The 17865-nt window shown below is 33.1% G+C and overlaps 1 protein-coding gene across 1 annotated transcript; it reads left to right on the forward strand.

Annotated features, from left to right (window-relative positions):
• The first annotated feature begins 1438 nt into the window (after positions 1–1438).
• On the forward strand, positions 1439–17697 carry LOC133192102 (uncharacterized). The gene is made up of 13 exons (XM_061327964.1): positions 1439–1516; positions 3184–3267; positions 3816–3874; positions 4230–4369; positions 4747–4911; positions 5320–6402; positions 6855–6986; positions 8725–8866; positions 9479–9561; positions 10182–10339; positions 12821–13014; positions 14719–14856; positions 16476–17697. The coding sequence occupies exons 1-13, from the start codon at positions 1502–1504 to the stop codon at positions 17521–17523; spliced, it is 3441 nt and encodes a 1146-aa protein (XP_061183948.1). The 5' UTR covers positions 1439–1501; the 3' UTR covers positions 17524–17697.
• The last annotated feature ends 168 nt before the right edge of the window (positions 17698–17865 follow it).

Here is a 17865-nt window from a genome sequence, read left to right on the forward strand (position 1 = left end):
AGGAAAGAATGTCAACAGTTGATAAATGATAATTAAACTATATTTATCTACAAGAAAAGTACATATACTGTATGACGGGTAACAATTGCTTGCACGTATGGTTTTTGGTGTCATTCAGAATTCTTTTTGAGGAAGATTTTTTTAAATCAAGGTTAAGTATGGTAAAAAGGATTCGAATCCCCTTCAAGTTGTTTAACTGTGTTATTGAAAAATTACCTAAATTTGGCGAAAATCGCACAGATCGGGAAAATCGCAGGCTCGAGATATTTTATAGAGCCCGGCGGAGAAATAACTGACATATAACACTGTATGCACTATATTTTAATGAGATGTAAAAAAAAATTATATTTCGCATATCCCATCTTTGTCTAATTCAGAGGGGCAATATGCGCGCGGGGAAGGGGGGGGGGCGTTGAGGGGTCCCTCCTAGCGAAGCTGGTATGTGTATATGTTACATTATATTGAACATCGTGGCAATTCACTTTAAAGGATACCAGTCCTTCCCTGCCACACTTCTTTTAAAGATTTCATTCTATTGTGACCTTATTTTTAATGCAACCCCAGTTTTAGTTTAAAAAAAAAAATTCTTGTTTTATATTCATTTATTAATTTATTAGTTACAGTAAGGTGATGAATTTAAGGGGACAAACCCCCATTTTTTCCCCTTAAATGCAGTAGATGAATTTATACATTATTTCGTTTGTGTAAAATTTTCTTGTCAGGTAATTAAGTTATGATAAATGACAGATATATCTAATTTTGTATGATAAAAACAAGTTGTTAATCATGTTGGTATATAGTTTCACTAAAAGTCAAGCTGCAATGAGATAAAAGCAGAAGGGGTTACTGTCCAACCCCCCGGGCCTTCCCCACTACATGTATTATAATAGAACAGTGCCTCTGTGGCCGTTGCAAAACTAATCCACCTTGGTGAAAAACCGTATTTCTTTTAACTATACAATCATACATTTATTTTAGCACTGTTTGCAAACATACACAGAGGGGTCATGCAACTTTTGGAGGGAAATCATGAGACACGGTCAGCCGACATGCGGATAGATCCTCATTTTAGATCAGAGTTTTATATAGAGTCATGACATTATTTGTTTTTCTAATTTATATAAAAAGATATGGTAATCTGAGAGATAAAATCAATTCAAATAAAAGGAATGTGTGTACATGGTCTATAGTTAAACGTTGACGAAGTACATTCTATGTATGTATTGTGTCTTTTCAAGTCGAATTGTTTCTAGCGCGAATTCTCTTATACCGATGAACCGGAAATTTTGATGTGATGCGAAATTCGAAAGATGTTTATGTTAGTTGCAATATCGGCGACGTTGATTTCAGGTGGTTTTATGAAAATGAACGGCATTTAAGATAATCAAGTCAATATTTAATACTGAACAATATTTCAGCAACACAAAACAAACACCTATCGTGAATGTAAAGGTGGATGGAACATTAACAAAACGAGTTTGGACATGTCCGTCAACTGTTTATGTTCATTCATTTGGTATGTTTTTCCTGCTAAATGTTATCTTTGAGAAAATATATATGCTTGTTAAGAATATCGTGAATTCTGTGATGTTTTAGATTCAATAGAATACATATCGTTGACGAAAAATTTCAAATCATGTTTAATTCAGTAATCAGGTCTAGCACAATCTCTTGATTAAGCTATACAGCTAACTGCTTGAAATAGCTATATAGCTTTATTAAGCTATTCAAAATAGCTTGATAAAGCTATTTCTATGCAGGTTTTCACAAAATGTTATTTGTACAAAATAGACAAAAAGTCGCAAGCATTTGACTATTCATATATATAATATAGGTTATCAAATCAACAACCAAAATCAAAGATAGTTCTAACATTGCAGCATTTGAATACTTTTAAGCAAAAGATGAATTTCCATTGTTTGGGTAACTGTACACTACCTTGTGTGCGTTGAGGCATGGATAAGTATGATTGCTTCTCATTGTACTGAACTATTACCAATCAATTATCTTGTTGACCGTAATTGGCCTCCTTTATAATTATTGAAGAAGTAACTGTATCAACTGCTTTATATAGCCCCAATACTTTTAGAACTTTGAGTACAAAGTCTCTTAAGGAGACACAATTTGATGAGTGATTTTTACATGCATTATTTTCATAAGAGTTCAAGGTTGAATATCATCACTGCACCAAGGTGCGACTTTTTGTGCATACTTGGAAAATAACACATTTGAGAAAAAAGTGTGATAAAATAGCTAAATCCAGCTATTCTGAATAGCTTAATAAAGCTATATAGCTAAATCAAGCTATATAGCTTAATCAAGAGATTGTGCCGGACCTGGTTTTTGTGCAGCACAATTTCTTAATTTATTATTTAGTAATTTATTTAGCTGTAAAGCTTGAATTAGCTATATAGCTTTATGAAATTATTCAAAAATAGCTAAATAAAGATAAAACTTTTTCAATGCAGTTTTTCTCTATTTTTTAAAATAAGAAATCGACAAAAAAATGCTAGTATTTGTGTACTATAACTATTAAAAACAGTCCAAATCAAACATTGTTTTAAACATTGCTGCTTTTAAACACTTTGAAGGAAAAGATTTTTTGGTAACTATAGTAACTTGTGTGCAATGAGGTATGGCTAAGTAGCATTACTTCACATTGTGCTAAATCAATTATCTTGTTGATCACAAATGATCTTAATATTTTCATCCAAGAAGTACATGTAACTTTTGTGATCACAAATCAATTTATCTAAATGGCCCCAAAACTTTTAGTTCTTTTAGTACAAAGTCTCTAAAGGAGAGGTAAATAATTTGATAAGTAATTTTTTGATGCATTGTTTTCAGAAGAGTTCAGTTTTGAAATTTTCACTGTGCCTATGTGTAACTTTTTAATTTGCTGAAAAAAATTCACATTTAAAAAAGTATGATAAAATACCTAAATCAAGCTATTTTGAATAGCTATCTCAAGCTGTGTAGCTAATTCAAGCTATTTTAACTAATTCAAGCTATTTTAATATTTCAAGCTATATTGCTACATCAAGAGGTTGTGTCAGACCTGATAGTGATTAGGCCTGTAACCAAATTCAGTATAAACATGCATGTATTGGACATTTAATCATTCAAATAAAAAAAATATCTGATGATATTATTTGATATTGTTTTAAAATCTTATTTATCTAGAAAATGGAGAAGAAGCAACAGAGGGTAACAGTGAAGAGAACAACAGTTTCTGGACAGGGGAAAGTTAATGAAAAAGGAGGAAAAGTACTTGTTCATTTTATATTGATAAATTTTGAAAAGATGACACTACCAACATGACCAAAGTGGTCATTTTTTATTTATGGAAAATTCTGTGAAATGAATAAGTTCTAAATATCTGGTTGAGATTTTAATCTAACAAAGACAAAATGTTTTAATTCTTTAAATTTAAGTATATCTTTGAAATACTAGATTAGTTATTGCACAGATATCTATTTATTTTTACAAATAAGTTGAAATTATTGTCTAGAGAGAGAGAGAGAGAGAAATACTATTCTTTAGATGAAAAAGCATTGATTATTCATAGCGATTGTATTTTTCACTATATCTATAGTAACAGAAAATAAAATATTAGGTACTTGATGCAATTTCATATATCGTCACCTGATCTATCAAAAATTTATTAAAAATTACAATGTAATTATTGCATATAGTATAAACCTTTTAAATTACAGTGTAATTATTACATATGTATGTTAACCTTTTAGTTTCAATTTATATATTTTCATATGGACTTATTTGAAGTAATGATTATTTCAACATCTGATTTGTAGGTTGGAAAAGCAAAAACTGTTGGTGTGAAGTCAAAAATTAAGGCAGTGCCTGCAAAAAAGTATTCATTTTGTTCTTAGTAATTTTTATGTTTCAAAGGAATATTATCAAAGAAAGCTCTTTATTATGATGCATGTTTTGATATACATGCTTGTATAAATTTCAGTAACTTCTTAGTTCAAAATCTGTTTTTCCTTTTACATATATAGTTCTAACTTCGTAAATTGTCAGAACATGTTTTATTAAGTTATCCACAATGGAAGTTGTCATTATAACAAAGTTTACATGATGTATGAAAAAAAAAATTTACAACAATATTATTATTAAAATTGTGATTTTAGAAAGTTTACATGTAACACAAATACATTGTGTTTTAAAAAATAATATTTTTGATGGTATTCATTTTTTTGCAATAGGCAAGCAACCAGAGTACCAAAGAAAACCAAGCCAGCTCCACATGTAGAGCCAGGCTATACCCTTTACTCCAGTTTGTCTGAGGAATCCTCAACCCAGGAGACATGTGTCAGGCTTTTTAATCAGCTGAAGGAGAAAACAGGTATCAGGAGTTATCTTTCTTTTAACAATAGTCTTTGAAGTTCTTGCAGCATAATTACACGTGCAGTCAAACTTGGGTATCACAAACATCAATTTCTCAAAAACCATGGATATGTCAAAGTGATTTGGAGACCCCAAGGATTTTTCTTTAAATATTTTGCCATCAATATCTGGAATTCCCACATACCTCAAATTTTAATCTCTGAGTTTCAATGAGTTTGAGATAATGAGGTTTGACTGTACTTACAAATACTTATGGATTGCAAGTCCCAACACAAAATTGTAACCAGTTTTAGTCTAAAGCTGCAAAAAAAATTTTTTGTTTCAAGTTTGAATTGAGTTTCCATTAAAGATAATTATCAGGTTTCCTTTTTGTAGAGGAAGTGGGCCCCCAGACACAGTTTAATACACGATTATCCTCCTCCACACCAGACCCGGACCGGCTGTATGTTGACTTGGACCAACAGCTAATTCCAGAGAGGGATACCACTTCTCCATTGTGGAAGACTGTACTGGCATCTCAACAAGTATCAGCAACTAGGGGTAAATTATCTTTCTTGTTTTTAGTTCAGGGCTCTTATATCACTTTTTGGTACAGGGGCTTGGGCTGTTAAAATTTGGAAAGTTGGTGTCATGATGTGGAAAATTGAAGAAATCAACATGTAAAATTTCTTTTTTCTGATGTTTTCATATCAACTTTATCAATACTGATGAAAAATTATAAAAATAACAACATTCAACTGGTAAAAGTACCTATTTTGCATTCAAATCAGGGCCAATATTTACATGATTTATTGAAGTAGGTAAAATATTTTAATGTATTGTCATATTTATCATGTTAGGTAGCTAGTGCTGCTCTAAAGCAAGTAAAATAATTTGAAGGAACTTTGGGTTCACACTGATTGTACTAGGCTAGAGTTCTTTCAAATACATGTAACAATTTCATTTCAGAGTCTTGTATCACAAATCAGGGGCATACTTTAAACCAATGGAGGACAGAGGGTACTGCTTACTTTGTTCCTTTGAAGACACCTGCATCTCTAGCTAGTGATAAACCACTAACATATTATACCCCACATAATCAGGATGTACCAGTCCTACAAACTAACAGTGAGGGGTTTGTGCCAATCACTACTGGAATTGACAGTGATTTGGAAAGTCTTCAACAGTTTCCAATCAAAGAAACCCTGCCAAGTGGTCAAACATTCAATGTTGGGAGTACTGCAAGTGGTCAAACATTCAATGCTAGGAATTCTGACAGTCATTCAGATAATTTGACAACTCCAGAAACCAGTAGATCTGGGTATGTCAGCTTGCCAAAGCCAGCAGGTGGTGGTGTGATTCCCATGCAACAATCTGCTGTTCCACTTTACACGCAGCAAAATGGCCTCTATCAATTGAGGCCCCAGGCCCCTCAACAACCACAAGTAAGACCTCCATTCTCAAAAGATTCAACACTTCAGTCCAGTGAAATCCCAGATGCTCCTCTAAGAGGAAGGTTATTTGAGCATTATGCCAGTGGGCAAATGTCATACCCTTCTCCAGTACCAGAGGACCAGAAACAGTATCACTTCGAGGGCAGTTATTTACTCACACAGGCAGTTATACCAGAAAGAGACACTCCTCCATTCACTGTTCCTGGCCTAAATTTATCCGGAGGACAGACTGAAAAGGATGTGAATCTTCATGATACTTTGTCTACCATAACTGGGTCAGTAAACCAGTCAGTAGATACTCCACGGACATTAACAAGCTCAGGTTCACCGAAGAGTAACCAACAAGTTACACCCAAAAATTCCTCCAGCTCATCCAGCTCAAAGAGTGTTCATTTTCAAATTCCAGACAATTTTGTGAAGAATTTATCAAAAAGCAGTAAAACTAGTCACCAAACACAAACAGATGATGGCAGCTTATCTCAGCAAGCAGGAGCAGGCAACCAATTTATTTCTGTAGGGGTACCAGCTACCTCTTATTTTTCTGTTGATTCATCTGTGCAAACCCAGCAACAAGTAGAACAGTTATCATCTGATCATGGTATGAAACAATTTTACATACACATACATAATGATTTTGATAAAAAAGAAATATAATTGATGTTTTCTTATGTATACAACTAGTCATATTGAACCTGTAGTTGTGAGCAGTGTTCCCCAGAAACACTTGCTGTGTCTAATATTTTTGAATTCAACATCATGTTATTTAAAAAAGGTTCTATATCTATTAACATTGACAGATTTGTAGGGAGTTTTTTTAAGGTGATTTTTCTGTTTACAAATGTAAAATTTACTTACCCCCCGTAGGTTTGTGTAAATCTAAAATTTTATAGTTAATATAGCTGCCAAGATCCAACAGGTAAAAAGGGGTTAACTATTAAATTTGTTCTTTGGGTGAATATACTTATGAAAATTCATACAGACCATTTAATACATACATGTACATGTATACAACATTCCAACAGAATTGGTAAAAATTTAAATTTCTTACAGATTCTTCACAGTTAGTGACCTCTTCTGTAAAGAGTGATGTCCCAAATCCGTGGAGTGGTGTGAAGGCTAAAGCAGGCATGAAGAAACTAAGATACTGTCTAAAGGAGCTCAAGGAATGTGGCAAAATCAACAGTAAGACTTCACTATCAGTCCTGTTTATACAATTACATGTACATACCTTCAAGGTACAGCACAAAAAAAGAATAAAGATGAGTGATAAATGCACTACTTTCTCAGTAGATTTCTCCATCTTTATTAAGAGAAATTGCAAATTAAAGCCCACATAATGGTTTCTTAATATGTATACTCCATTACAGTGGACCTTCAGATATCCAGACGCCAGATATCTGGATGCTTCCAGACCATTTTTCCTGGGAACTGAATGTTTTAACATTATTTTGTCTCATTTATCCAGAATTCCATGTTCAGTGCCGACAGTCTTTTTTCACCATAAAATGCATTTTTACATTATATTTTGGTTCATTTATCCGGATGGTAATTTTATAATTGGTCTTTCAACTCTGCTCACATCTCTTCAGCTGGGTGTTAATTTTTGTAAAAACAGCTCAGTGACCGGGCTGTTTGTTTTTAAAAGACGATCACCTGTGACCTAGTAGCTGTTGTCAATGACTTGCTACAAGGTTATTTAGCCTATAGGTTGATAGGTATGCACCAGACTCGTGTTCTGGATACTCATTGGTTTGGGAAAATAATTTTACATCCATGTATCAGTAACTTATTTATAATCAGCAAACTAACTTATCGGCAAATATAATCTATCATTAGGTAAAATGCTGACTGATGTTTTTCATGCTAATTGTTAGGCCATTATTTACACACTGAAATTTCTACGGATTTTTCCATTTACCTGATCATGACAAGGAGCACACGGTGTGACCGGTCGACAGGGGATGCTTACTCCTCCATGGCACCTAATGTAAATCGTACCAATTTTGATGCACCAGATGGGCATTTCAACAAATTATGTCTCTTCAGAGATGCTCATGCTGAAACGTTGCAAATTTGAAATATTTGAATAACAAAATCTTTGAAGAGTTTAAAAAAGGGGTGCCAAAGACTGGAGCCAAATATGTTGAAGGATCAGAGCTATGCATGAAGGAGATAATCCTTAATTTTGAAATAAATTTCTGAATTTTATCACAGCAATTAAATAGATATCTGTATTTTCAAGCTAGTACCAAAGTACCTAGCTACTGGGCTGTAGAGACCCTCGGGGATGAACAGTCCACCAGCAGAGGCCTCGACCCAGGGTTCATAATGAAAATCTTATACGGTACCAATTTTGATGCACCAGATGCCCATTTCAGCAAATGATGTCTCTTCAGTGATGCTCATGCCGAAACGTTGGAAATCTGAAATTATATTTAATAGAAACTTTGAAGAGCTGAAAAAAGGGTACCAAAGACTTGAGCCAAATACGTTGAAGGATCAGAGCTATGCATGATGGAGATAATCCTTAATATTGAAATAAATTTCTAAATTTTACCACAGCCTCTGATGTTTTTGGAGGTCAGTGTTTGCTTGGCTCCCAATTTGTATTGTTTAAATGGACTATGAGCTTGAATACTGTTTGTTATCTTCATATTTCATGTTTCACCTATCTGGGAATCAAAGGGTCTGGATAAATGAGGCTTGACTGTACATGTATCTCAGAATGTGTTTAATTGACTTGTTAGAGCACTACTTCTCTATATCTGCTGGTTAATGTTATTCTGTATCCTACAATCTGTGTGTAGATTTTGCAAATTTAGTGTAAAGATGCCTGCTGTGTTTAGATGTACTTCAACTACTTATCTCATGAAATTGTACAAGGTTTCACTGTATGTTCAAATAAGTGGTATTTTTTCAGAAGACAAAGAAATCAAGAGGCTCGTTAAAGAAGTTGAGGATACACTAGAAACAATTCCTCAGCTGAAGAGTACATTCAGTCTACAGGCAGAAATAGACCTGGCTATACAACCTCTACGCAGTGAAAATGCACAGCTCAGAAGGTTTGTAACACAGTCAAACCTCGTTATCTTGAACTCAATGGACTGAGCAAAAACTTTGAGATATCCTAGGATTCAGGACATCGAGGGTAAAATACATAAAGAAAAGGTAGTTTGGACTTGACATACCCATGGTTATTGAGATATCAAAGTTCAATGTATTGAAGTTCAACTGTATACCAGTATACTTAATGAGAATTTCTTAGTTTCTGCCCTGTACAATATTGGCTAAATCACACAACTGAGCCTGCAGAACAAAAGTGTATATCATGTATTGAACTAACTTCCAAATTTTATTTCAGCAGTGAGAATTTGAATACCTCATCTTCAAAATGTTTCTTGTAAACTGTTTACAGTAAATGCACTTACAATTTTGCTTCATTGTAAATGTAATTTGTTATATCCATTAAGTTCATACTACAGTATCATATTTTAAAGCCAAGGGGAATGAAAATCACTTCACTGTAAGCGTCAATTCATTATAAGTGTGTTCATTATAAGTGTGATTTACTGTACATGTATTTTATGTCATTAATCTCTTCTAGAAATGATATCAAATTTTCATGGTATTATGAATGGTTGCAGGTTAACATGGTGATAATGAATATCTTTCAGGCGACTTCGTTTACTGAGCAAGCAAACAAAAGGAGGAGTTACTCAGCTAACAGATCATAAGATGGAAGCAAAGAAGATGGAAGGTGTGTACATGTATGAATACCCCCGCCAAGAAAGAAAAATTAATGTAATTAACACAAATACGAGTATGCAAAATATTCTGTGTATGAACATGTACTTTTAGTTTTTATCATAACATTATGGATGTAAAAAAAAAAATGGGTAAAAAAAATATACTGTATCTCTATATGTGAAATACACTTTTCTATTAAAATATCATTTTGAATGAAAATGTGATAAATCATAATGTCAACAGTTATTTTTAGATATACTTGAACAACTCTATCTTTCACAATGAACGTTGAATACATGTGAAAAGGTTATTGACCAATATTTTAAATGAAACTTTGAAAGAATTGGAGTGTGGTACAATTTTTAGTAGGTTTTTGACCTATGTTTCAAATCAAACTTTAAATAATTGAAGTGTGGTGGTATAAATTTGAAAAAGTTTAGGACCAATGTTTTAAATCAATGCTAAAACAATAGTCATAAGTGGGAGTTGGTGTAAATTAGTAAAGGTGTTTGACCAATGTTTCAAATCAGACTTAAAATAATTTATTCAGACAGAATAGTGATATTTGATCTGAAATAAATGATTAATTTATTTCTGATAGTTATGTTTGTATTCATGTTTTTTTTTTAGACTCTCTGTTACAAAGCAAATTAACAGCTTTACAGAAGGAACTTGTGGCAGAAAAAGAAATGAAAGTGAAACTAGCAACAGAAATGAAAGAAATGCACACACAAATGCAGAAAATGAAAGTTGAAAGAAGTAGATTCATTGCTTCAATCAGTGAAAAGGTTTGTCATGTATATGACCTGATAATATTGTACATTTTTTAGAGCAAGTTAAGGTGGATGTTCATTTGAGTAGACTTGGAGGATTTTTTCTCTTTCCTATGTAAATAAATAAAGTTGTTTAACATGTATTGGCAATTTTAGGTAATTTTTTTTTTGTTCAGTCAATTTTAGCTCACCAGAACCAAAGGTTCAAGTGAGCTTTTCTGATCACATGGCATCCATAATCTATATGCCTGTTAACTATTCACATTTTCGACTTTTTTTTCAAGAACCACTGGGCCAATTTCAACCAAACTTGTCACATAGCATTCTTGATAATGCAGTTTGGGTGAAGGAGAGTCAAGTTTCTTCAGATCAAGGGCCACACCCTCTTTCAAGGGGAGATAATTAAGAATTAGTGAAAATTTAATGGCAACTTTCAAAAATCCTCTTCTCAGAAATTATTAGGCCAGAAAAGGTGAAACTTATGCAAAAGGTTTTATTACAAAGAATAGATTCAGATTTGTTCAAATCATGACCCCCAGGGGAAGGGTGGGGCCACAATAGGCAATCAAAATGTTACACAGGAATATGTAGGAAAATATCTTCAACAAAAGCACTACAAAGTTGAGCATCTCCTCACAAAAGAGCTCATTTCTAAGAGGCCTCTTTCTTACAACACACTCATCACTCACATCAAAACAAAAGCAAATGGCTGTTTGTAAAAGGTAGTATCACAAAGATTCTTATTGACCTCCACTGATTCCTGATTATTATTCAACATCAATAAAACTGTATAATCAAAAGATTATTGTTATTATCGCAATCACAAAACATGTTTTATTTCTTGGTAAGAATACAATTTGATTTAAAAAAATGAAAGCAAAAACCATATTCAATAGGTTCATTTTGTTCTCACAGCCTGAGTTGGCCTAAGAAATGTTTGGGCAGCTGGACCGTGTCAGAACATGGGCCAGAGTACTGAGAATAATCCTCAAAACATAAATGCCAATGCATGTTTGCTAATTGTCAAAAAGTATATCATGTTAACGTTACGTGGTTTATTTAATTTCTTTATATTTAATTAAACATGTCACATAATCTCTAAAACTTTGAAAGAGCTAGGTTCACTTTATGCATAAAATGGTCCTGTACATATACCAATTTATTGACTAACACCTTATGTTTCATTTTAAACATCAAGATAAAGTAGAGACTTAGTGCTTTCATTTCCTATGAAATTTTTTCTCCTTAAGTCAGGTCTTGGAAAACAAGCTTTATGGAATTGCAATGTTCTTGAATTTTAAGGAAAACAGTTATATTTAAGTACTTTCAGAGAAGAAAAATAATATGAGCGCACCCTCTGATCTAAAAAATAAAACATGTTTTGCAATCCTCAGAAAAAGTTCTATTAGTAAATAATTGCATATTTTAGATCAGAGATTGTGCTCTATATTAATTATCGAAAAATAGTTTTGAAAATTGGCTGTTTTTGTAGAATTGTTCAGGATATGAGGAAAATGACGCATTTCATGACGTCATAATGCATTGACTAGCCAGAAAATTACATCAATTTTGGTAGATTCACAATTGCCAAATGTCTAAATGAAATTTTATGCATTGTCAACTAAAATTAAGCAGTTTCAGTTTTTCAGAAACTCACAAGGCCAAAAAAGGCCCTAAGTGAACCTTGTTCTTTATGATATATTTACAGCTGATACTTCTATCAACTGATTGAGCACTTTATTAAATTACATCAATACCTTTATTCATGCACTCTTCCACACTCTCACAAGTGCGTTACTATCACTCCTCCAACTTTGTTACGAAGGGATAAAAAAATTTCTTTTTAAGATCATCAAAGCCATGATTAGTCATATTTATATTGAAGCATCCTCAGGCAATGTAGATTCAAGTTTGTTGAAATCATGATCCTGTCATGAAGAAAGGGGCCACGATGGAAGAACAAAGTTTGACATAGGAATATTTAGGGAAAAGTCTTTTTAAAAAATCTTCTCAAGAACATTGAAGCTATGCTTAACCATATTTATACGGAAGCATCCTCAGATAGTGTATATTCAAGTGTATTCAAATTACTGTAAACCAACTTTTATTCGCGTGCGAGAAATTTTCGCGAGGTTCGCGAGAGCCTCGTCATTACAAATATTTCTCACCGTGAACCGGTCCTTAAAGTCTGTCTTTCCTTTAACAACAGATCAAAAAAAGGCTTGATCGCGAAAATTAATCTTCGCGAACAAGTTTATCCCCGGTAAATCGCTAAATAAAGTCGTCGCGAATAAAAGTTGGTTTACAGTATGTCCCCCGGGGTTAGGGTGGGGCCACAATGGGCAATCAAAGTTTAACATAAAAATATTTAGGGGAGAAATCTGCTGATGAAGAACAGCAGAATAATAGTGGCTCAGGTGAGTGTTGTAGCCCATGGGCCTCTTGTTGGTTGTAAAGCTTTTACTCAATCTTTAAAAATCAAGATTCTGATTTCAGGAGACAGATGAGCTGAAGATCAGACAGGAATGTCTCAGTGAAGCTCACCAGTTCAGGAGTGATTTAGACAGACTTCACCGACAGATTAAGGGAGCCCGCATACAGTATGAGGCCCTAGAGAGGGAAAATCACATTCTGCAAGTCACACTACAGCAAAGGGATAATGAGATGAAACAGCAGAAAGACATGATGGAGTAAGTGTTAATCAGTTTGAATGGACAAATACCAAGCAAATTCAAAGAATTGTGGTCCCCTGCTTTCCCTGTCTTAGTGGTTGGGTTTCAGTTGTTTATGGCATATTGTAACTGTCTTGTCTGTATGTCCTTCAAACTTCTAGATCAATGTCATGAAGTCAAAAATGATTTACCTTTCTGAATGATGTTGTCATAGGTAATGTACATATGAACTATGAAAGCCATATGTTCTCTCATTCAAAAGTTTTTACAAATGTTTAAAAAAATATATGAAAAAAAACTGAAGGTTAAACTTAGAGGTCAAAGTCATGAGGTCAAAAACCAGAGTACATTCTGAAAGGTCTTGAAACAGGTAATGCACATGTCAAATATAAATGCCCTATCATCTCTCATTCAAAAGTTATCAGCAATGTTATAATTATGAAAATTAGGTCAAACTTCAAGGTCAAGGTCATGGGGTTAAAAATCATAGTACATTTGAAAAGGTCTTGTCACAGGTAATGCACATGTGAAATATAAATGCCCTATCTTCTCTCCTACAAAAGTAGGAGAGGTGACTGAACAGAAAAAGATTTGGAGCAAGTCTTCCTAAGTAACTTAAGGTATTCCTTCCCTCAGATTCAATGAATTTGAATATAACCGATGTGTACGGGTGGAATACTCAGTATTTTTAGACATAATTCCCATTTATTAATATTAGCATGTAAGAATGGAACGTGTCCTAATTTATGACCTTGACCTTTGTTGAAGAGTTATCTCCCTCTTTTTTTAAGTAATAAAAATCAATTATAAAAAATCTATACGGTAAAAAAATTGTTTTTAATTGTCATTCTATTTCTAATGATTTAATGTGTCTTTCCACTACAGTATTTTTTGATATTCTTATTATTTGAATTTTTATTTTAAAAAAAATCGTTTGTCTCCATAGACGTCAATGCAATTTCTGTTAATTAATTACTGCTTAGTCAATTACATTTTTGAAACTTTTTCTTGGTAAATCCTTTTATACTGTAAATAGCTTTGAATTAATATTAGAGTATTATATACGTGGTGGATATTTATGGATAGAGAATTAAGTCCTATTAGGGATGGAAAACCTTAACATCCCACCCAGACCAAACTCGCATAAAGTTTAGGGATGTGCACTATACCAGAACATTTGTTTGGTTTGATACTTTACCTTATAAATAACATTCATTGAGGTGAGCTTTGTAATCTTTGATTACCTATGTTTTATAATAAGTCCATAATTTATCAAACATACATGTCAAATCTATTTTTTCATTAATTTTCTGAAATACTATGTATATTCTGCATCCAGTTCTATTACTGCAAATAAATTAGAATTAAGTATAGATAAATAAATAAACAAATGTACAAAATAAATAAATTAGTTTTAAAAATGAAGAAAGTAAATAAATCAGTCAGTGGTAGGAGAGCACATTCCAGTGCATGTGACTACTAAGTTATTAATTAACAGATTTAAAATATATCAAATAATTGTTAATAGATAAAGATGGAAAATATAAGTTTTTCACATCTTTTTCTGTGAGAATGCTAGTAATAGATTGGTATTTCACTCATCATGCATTTAGTGGTCTCTTTCTATCGGGCTGACTGGTCACACTTTGCTCCATTTTATTTCTGCAATCACTTCCCTAATCATTCTATCGCAGGATTAACTTCAGAAATCAATTATTTCAGAGCCCTCAAATCTGCAGTTGGACAGGTTTTAGAAGAACTTGAGAGCAGTAGGACAGGAGGAGAGACCTCATTTATATCCAACAACAGCTTCAGTTTGCAGAGGCTTCTCCATATACTGGGAGGAAAACAGACAGCTGGGTAGGAATTAAAAAAAAAAACCACTAACCAGCTGTACAGCTTATGTTGCAATAATTGAAAACAGACCAATGGCAGGGCCTTCAGGAACAAACAACAAAATGATTTTTTCTAAAAAAAATTTATCACCATTCTTTTGAAAAAGTAGCAACTTGAATAATTTTATGTAAAAGTTTTAATTGTTTGTTCAAAATTTTCAGGATAAGGAATGGTCACACACATAGTTCAGTAATATTTATCTAAAATTTCTTAAGCAGTGAAAACAAAGATAACATTTTATGAGTATCGGTGTTCTGATATTTGCAAATTGCCCAGAATGGTATTTTAATGAAACTGACTTCTTTTGTATTTCTGTGTATAAAGAATTTAGCATCGTTGACATTCTCCGGTAGAATTGTACAGATTAGCCATGCCTCCACCTAAAATTTACCACCCTCAAAAAAACCCTCAGTCTGTATTTGGTTTTTCCTGGTGAGGTGGTAATTGATGGTGCATGTTTGTCTGGAATAGAACTTAGATGTCATTTGATAGGGCAGGGTTTATTATTTCAAAGGAAGTTGACATCAGAGTAAATATTTATGATCTTCAAATCAATATTAAGATTTTGAGTTTGTAATGTTACTTAAGGATCCAATATATATCCTGAGGAAAAATGTCTTTTGGACATTGAAAAAAAACCCACATTGCATAAAGTGCAATATTGAGTTTCTCTATTTCATTTTCAACATAAGGTACAAATCATTTACCCCAAGGAAAAATGTTCAAAGACAACAAAGAATTCATGAATAGAAATTGCTTTGATTAGGTATAAAATGTGGAAAATACATCCAAACAAAGTGTTCAAATAAAATAAGATGTTAAGAATACTTGAATTTATTACAAATTGAGTAAAACATCTAAGGGCAGATAACTGTAACTGCATAAAAATAACACAGAGATAAAACTCTGTATTTAATGTGCAGTGTTTAGAGGGTCCTTGAAAAGTATTAATAATTGCATCTCAAAATAAAACAAAATATAAGCATGATGTTCAAAATAAAAAGATTCACATTCAAACATATTAAGTATGAGGTTACATGAGCAAAAGGCTAAGTGAGCTTTTCTGGCCAATACATATTTTACAAAAGTCATTGTGTCAAGCAGTGTACAGTAAGACATACTTATAGTGATCATGCTTATAATGAATTTACAGGAAAGTGATTTTTATTCCCTGAGGCTTTACAATATATTGTAAACTTAACAGATATAACAATTTACTTTTATATTCCATCCCTGACACTTCGTTATAAGTGTGTTTAATTGTATGTGCAAAATATCAAATCCATACTTTTTACAGTTCTTAAGATATAAGGTGTGACAGACAAAAAGAAAGCTAGACAGATAGACAGAAACTGAGTAAAGTGATCCTTAAGGGTCACTCTGCCCTGCAGGTGATACAAAAAGTGTTTGAGACTTGTAACTCACTTAGACTTATCCATGGTTTTCGAGATGTTAATGTTTGAGGTAACAAAGTTCAACTGAATTTATTAAAAGACTGAAAAAAACCATATGTCTACTATGATCTTGTAATATAAATTATAAGTAAAACTTGTATCAGATTTTTTTTATTTTTTATTTTTTAGAATGGAGCGCAGTGTGCTTTCAGATCCTGGAGTTCACTCTACTTCCAATGTTTATAAACCACATTTAAGAACCTCTACGCTCACAGCTGAGTCACTGGCAACACACAACAGATTACAGCAACCCTCTAGGACCATCACCAAAAAATATGAAAAGGACAGGGAACCAGGTTACAGTATGGTTGATGGGGCACCAGTTGATTATAAAAGCAGTATGTCAGATACTGAAGTGGAGTATCAGACTTTTGATTCTCATAAGCACACAAGACGAAAATCTCCATCACAGAGGCAAAGAAGTCTATCAGGAGATGGACGGCTTATAGAAAAGGTTGGCCCTCGAATGACAAAATACTCTGACTTTCATGAAAGAGATGGAAGTTATTTGACAGGAATACAAAAGAAACATAACAGAAGTGATAATGTATTTATGGCAAAAAGTCAGAAACTCCGATTTGAAGAGGACGAGACATTCCCTAAAAGTAGTTATCATGGTAGAAAGTACAATTTCAATGAAGAAACAAGGTCAGACTTGGATACACAATCAAAGTTCAGTGTTGCTGAATCCAGATACAGTGTTACTGACTACTTCAAAAAGTATCCTTCTTCCAGTGCAAAGCTTCAGAACCACTCAAGAAATACATTAAGACACCTTGACACTTTTGATACAAGTGAAATGTCAAAGCCTAGTAATCTCTCTACAGACAAACCTCATCATAGATCCTTAAGTCAGCCAGAAAATTCTCTGTTTTCTAGGAGTGATGGTCCACATTTCTCTTCTCCTCAAAAACCAACCTCACAGCAAACGTCCTTGACACAGCATTCAATTACCCAGAAGTCTCTGCTTTCACCCCAAGATCAGTTATATAGGGGAACAGCTCTAGACAATTCCATTAGTGCTATTGATGATGATAACTTTTCTAGTGTTTCAGGGAGGTCTCCATCATCAACTTCTATTGATGAGAGGGCATTCAAGAAGGGTATTGCTAGCTTAGATGCTAACATCCTGAAACTGCAACTGACACTGCAAAAAACTAAAAGCATGTTGTCCTGAGGACAATTTAACTCATATACATTAAGTTAATGAACATTGTGCATTACTAAAAATATGTTTCTGTATCAGTATTATAGATTTGTTAATTTATTGTATTATTAATTTTCAGTAATGGAATAATATATTGATTGTCAAGGGCAGCAAGATATTTTCTTCACATTCATACTTGTTTAATACTTCTGATTTATTTATACTGGTAAAGTTCCTATTGTTTAGTGACATTGTCATCACTGGGTTTCTTTTAATGTCTTGTTTTTGTACAATGAAAGAACACAGCACTACAAAGTATGATAATATTTTTTGAACAAGGTTGTTAAATAAAAAAGGATCTTTAGGATTAAT

The sequence above is a fragment of the Saccostrea echinata genome, unplaced genomic scaffold, assembly GCF_033153115.1.
Source record: "Saccostrea echinata isolate AGI-Se365-2 ecotype Australia unplaced genomic scaffold, CSIRO_AGI_Sech_v1 ptg000025l, whole genome shotgun sequence".
NCBI classification, from domain to species: Eukaryota; Metazoa; Mollusca; class Bivalvia; order Ostreida; family Ostreidae; genus Saccostrea; species Saccostrea echinata.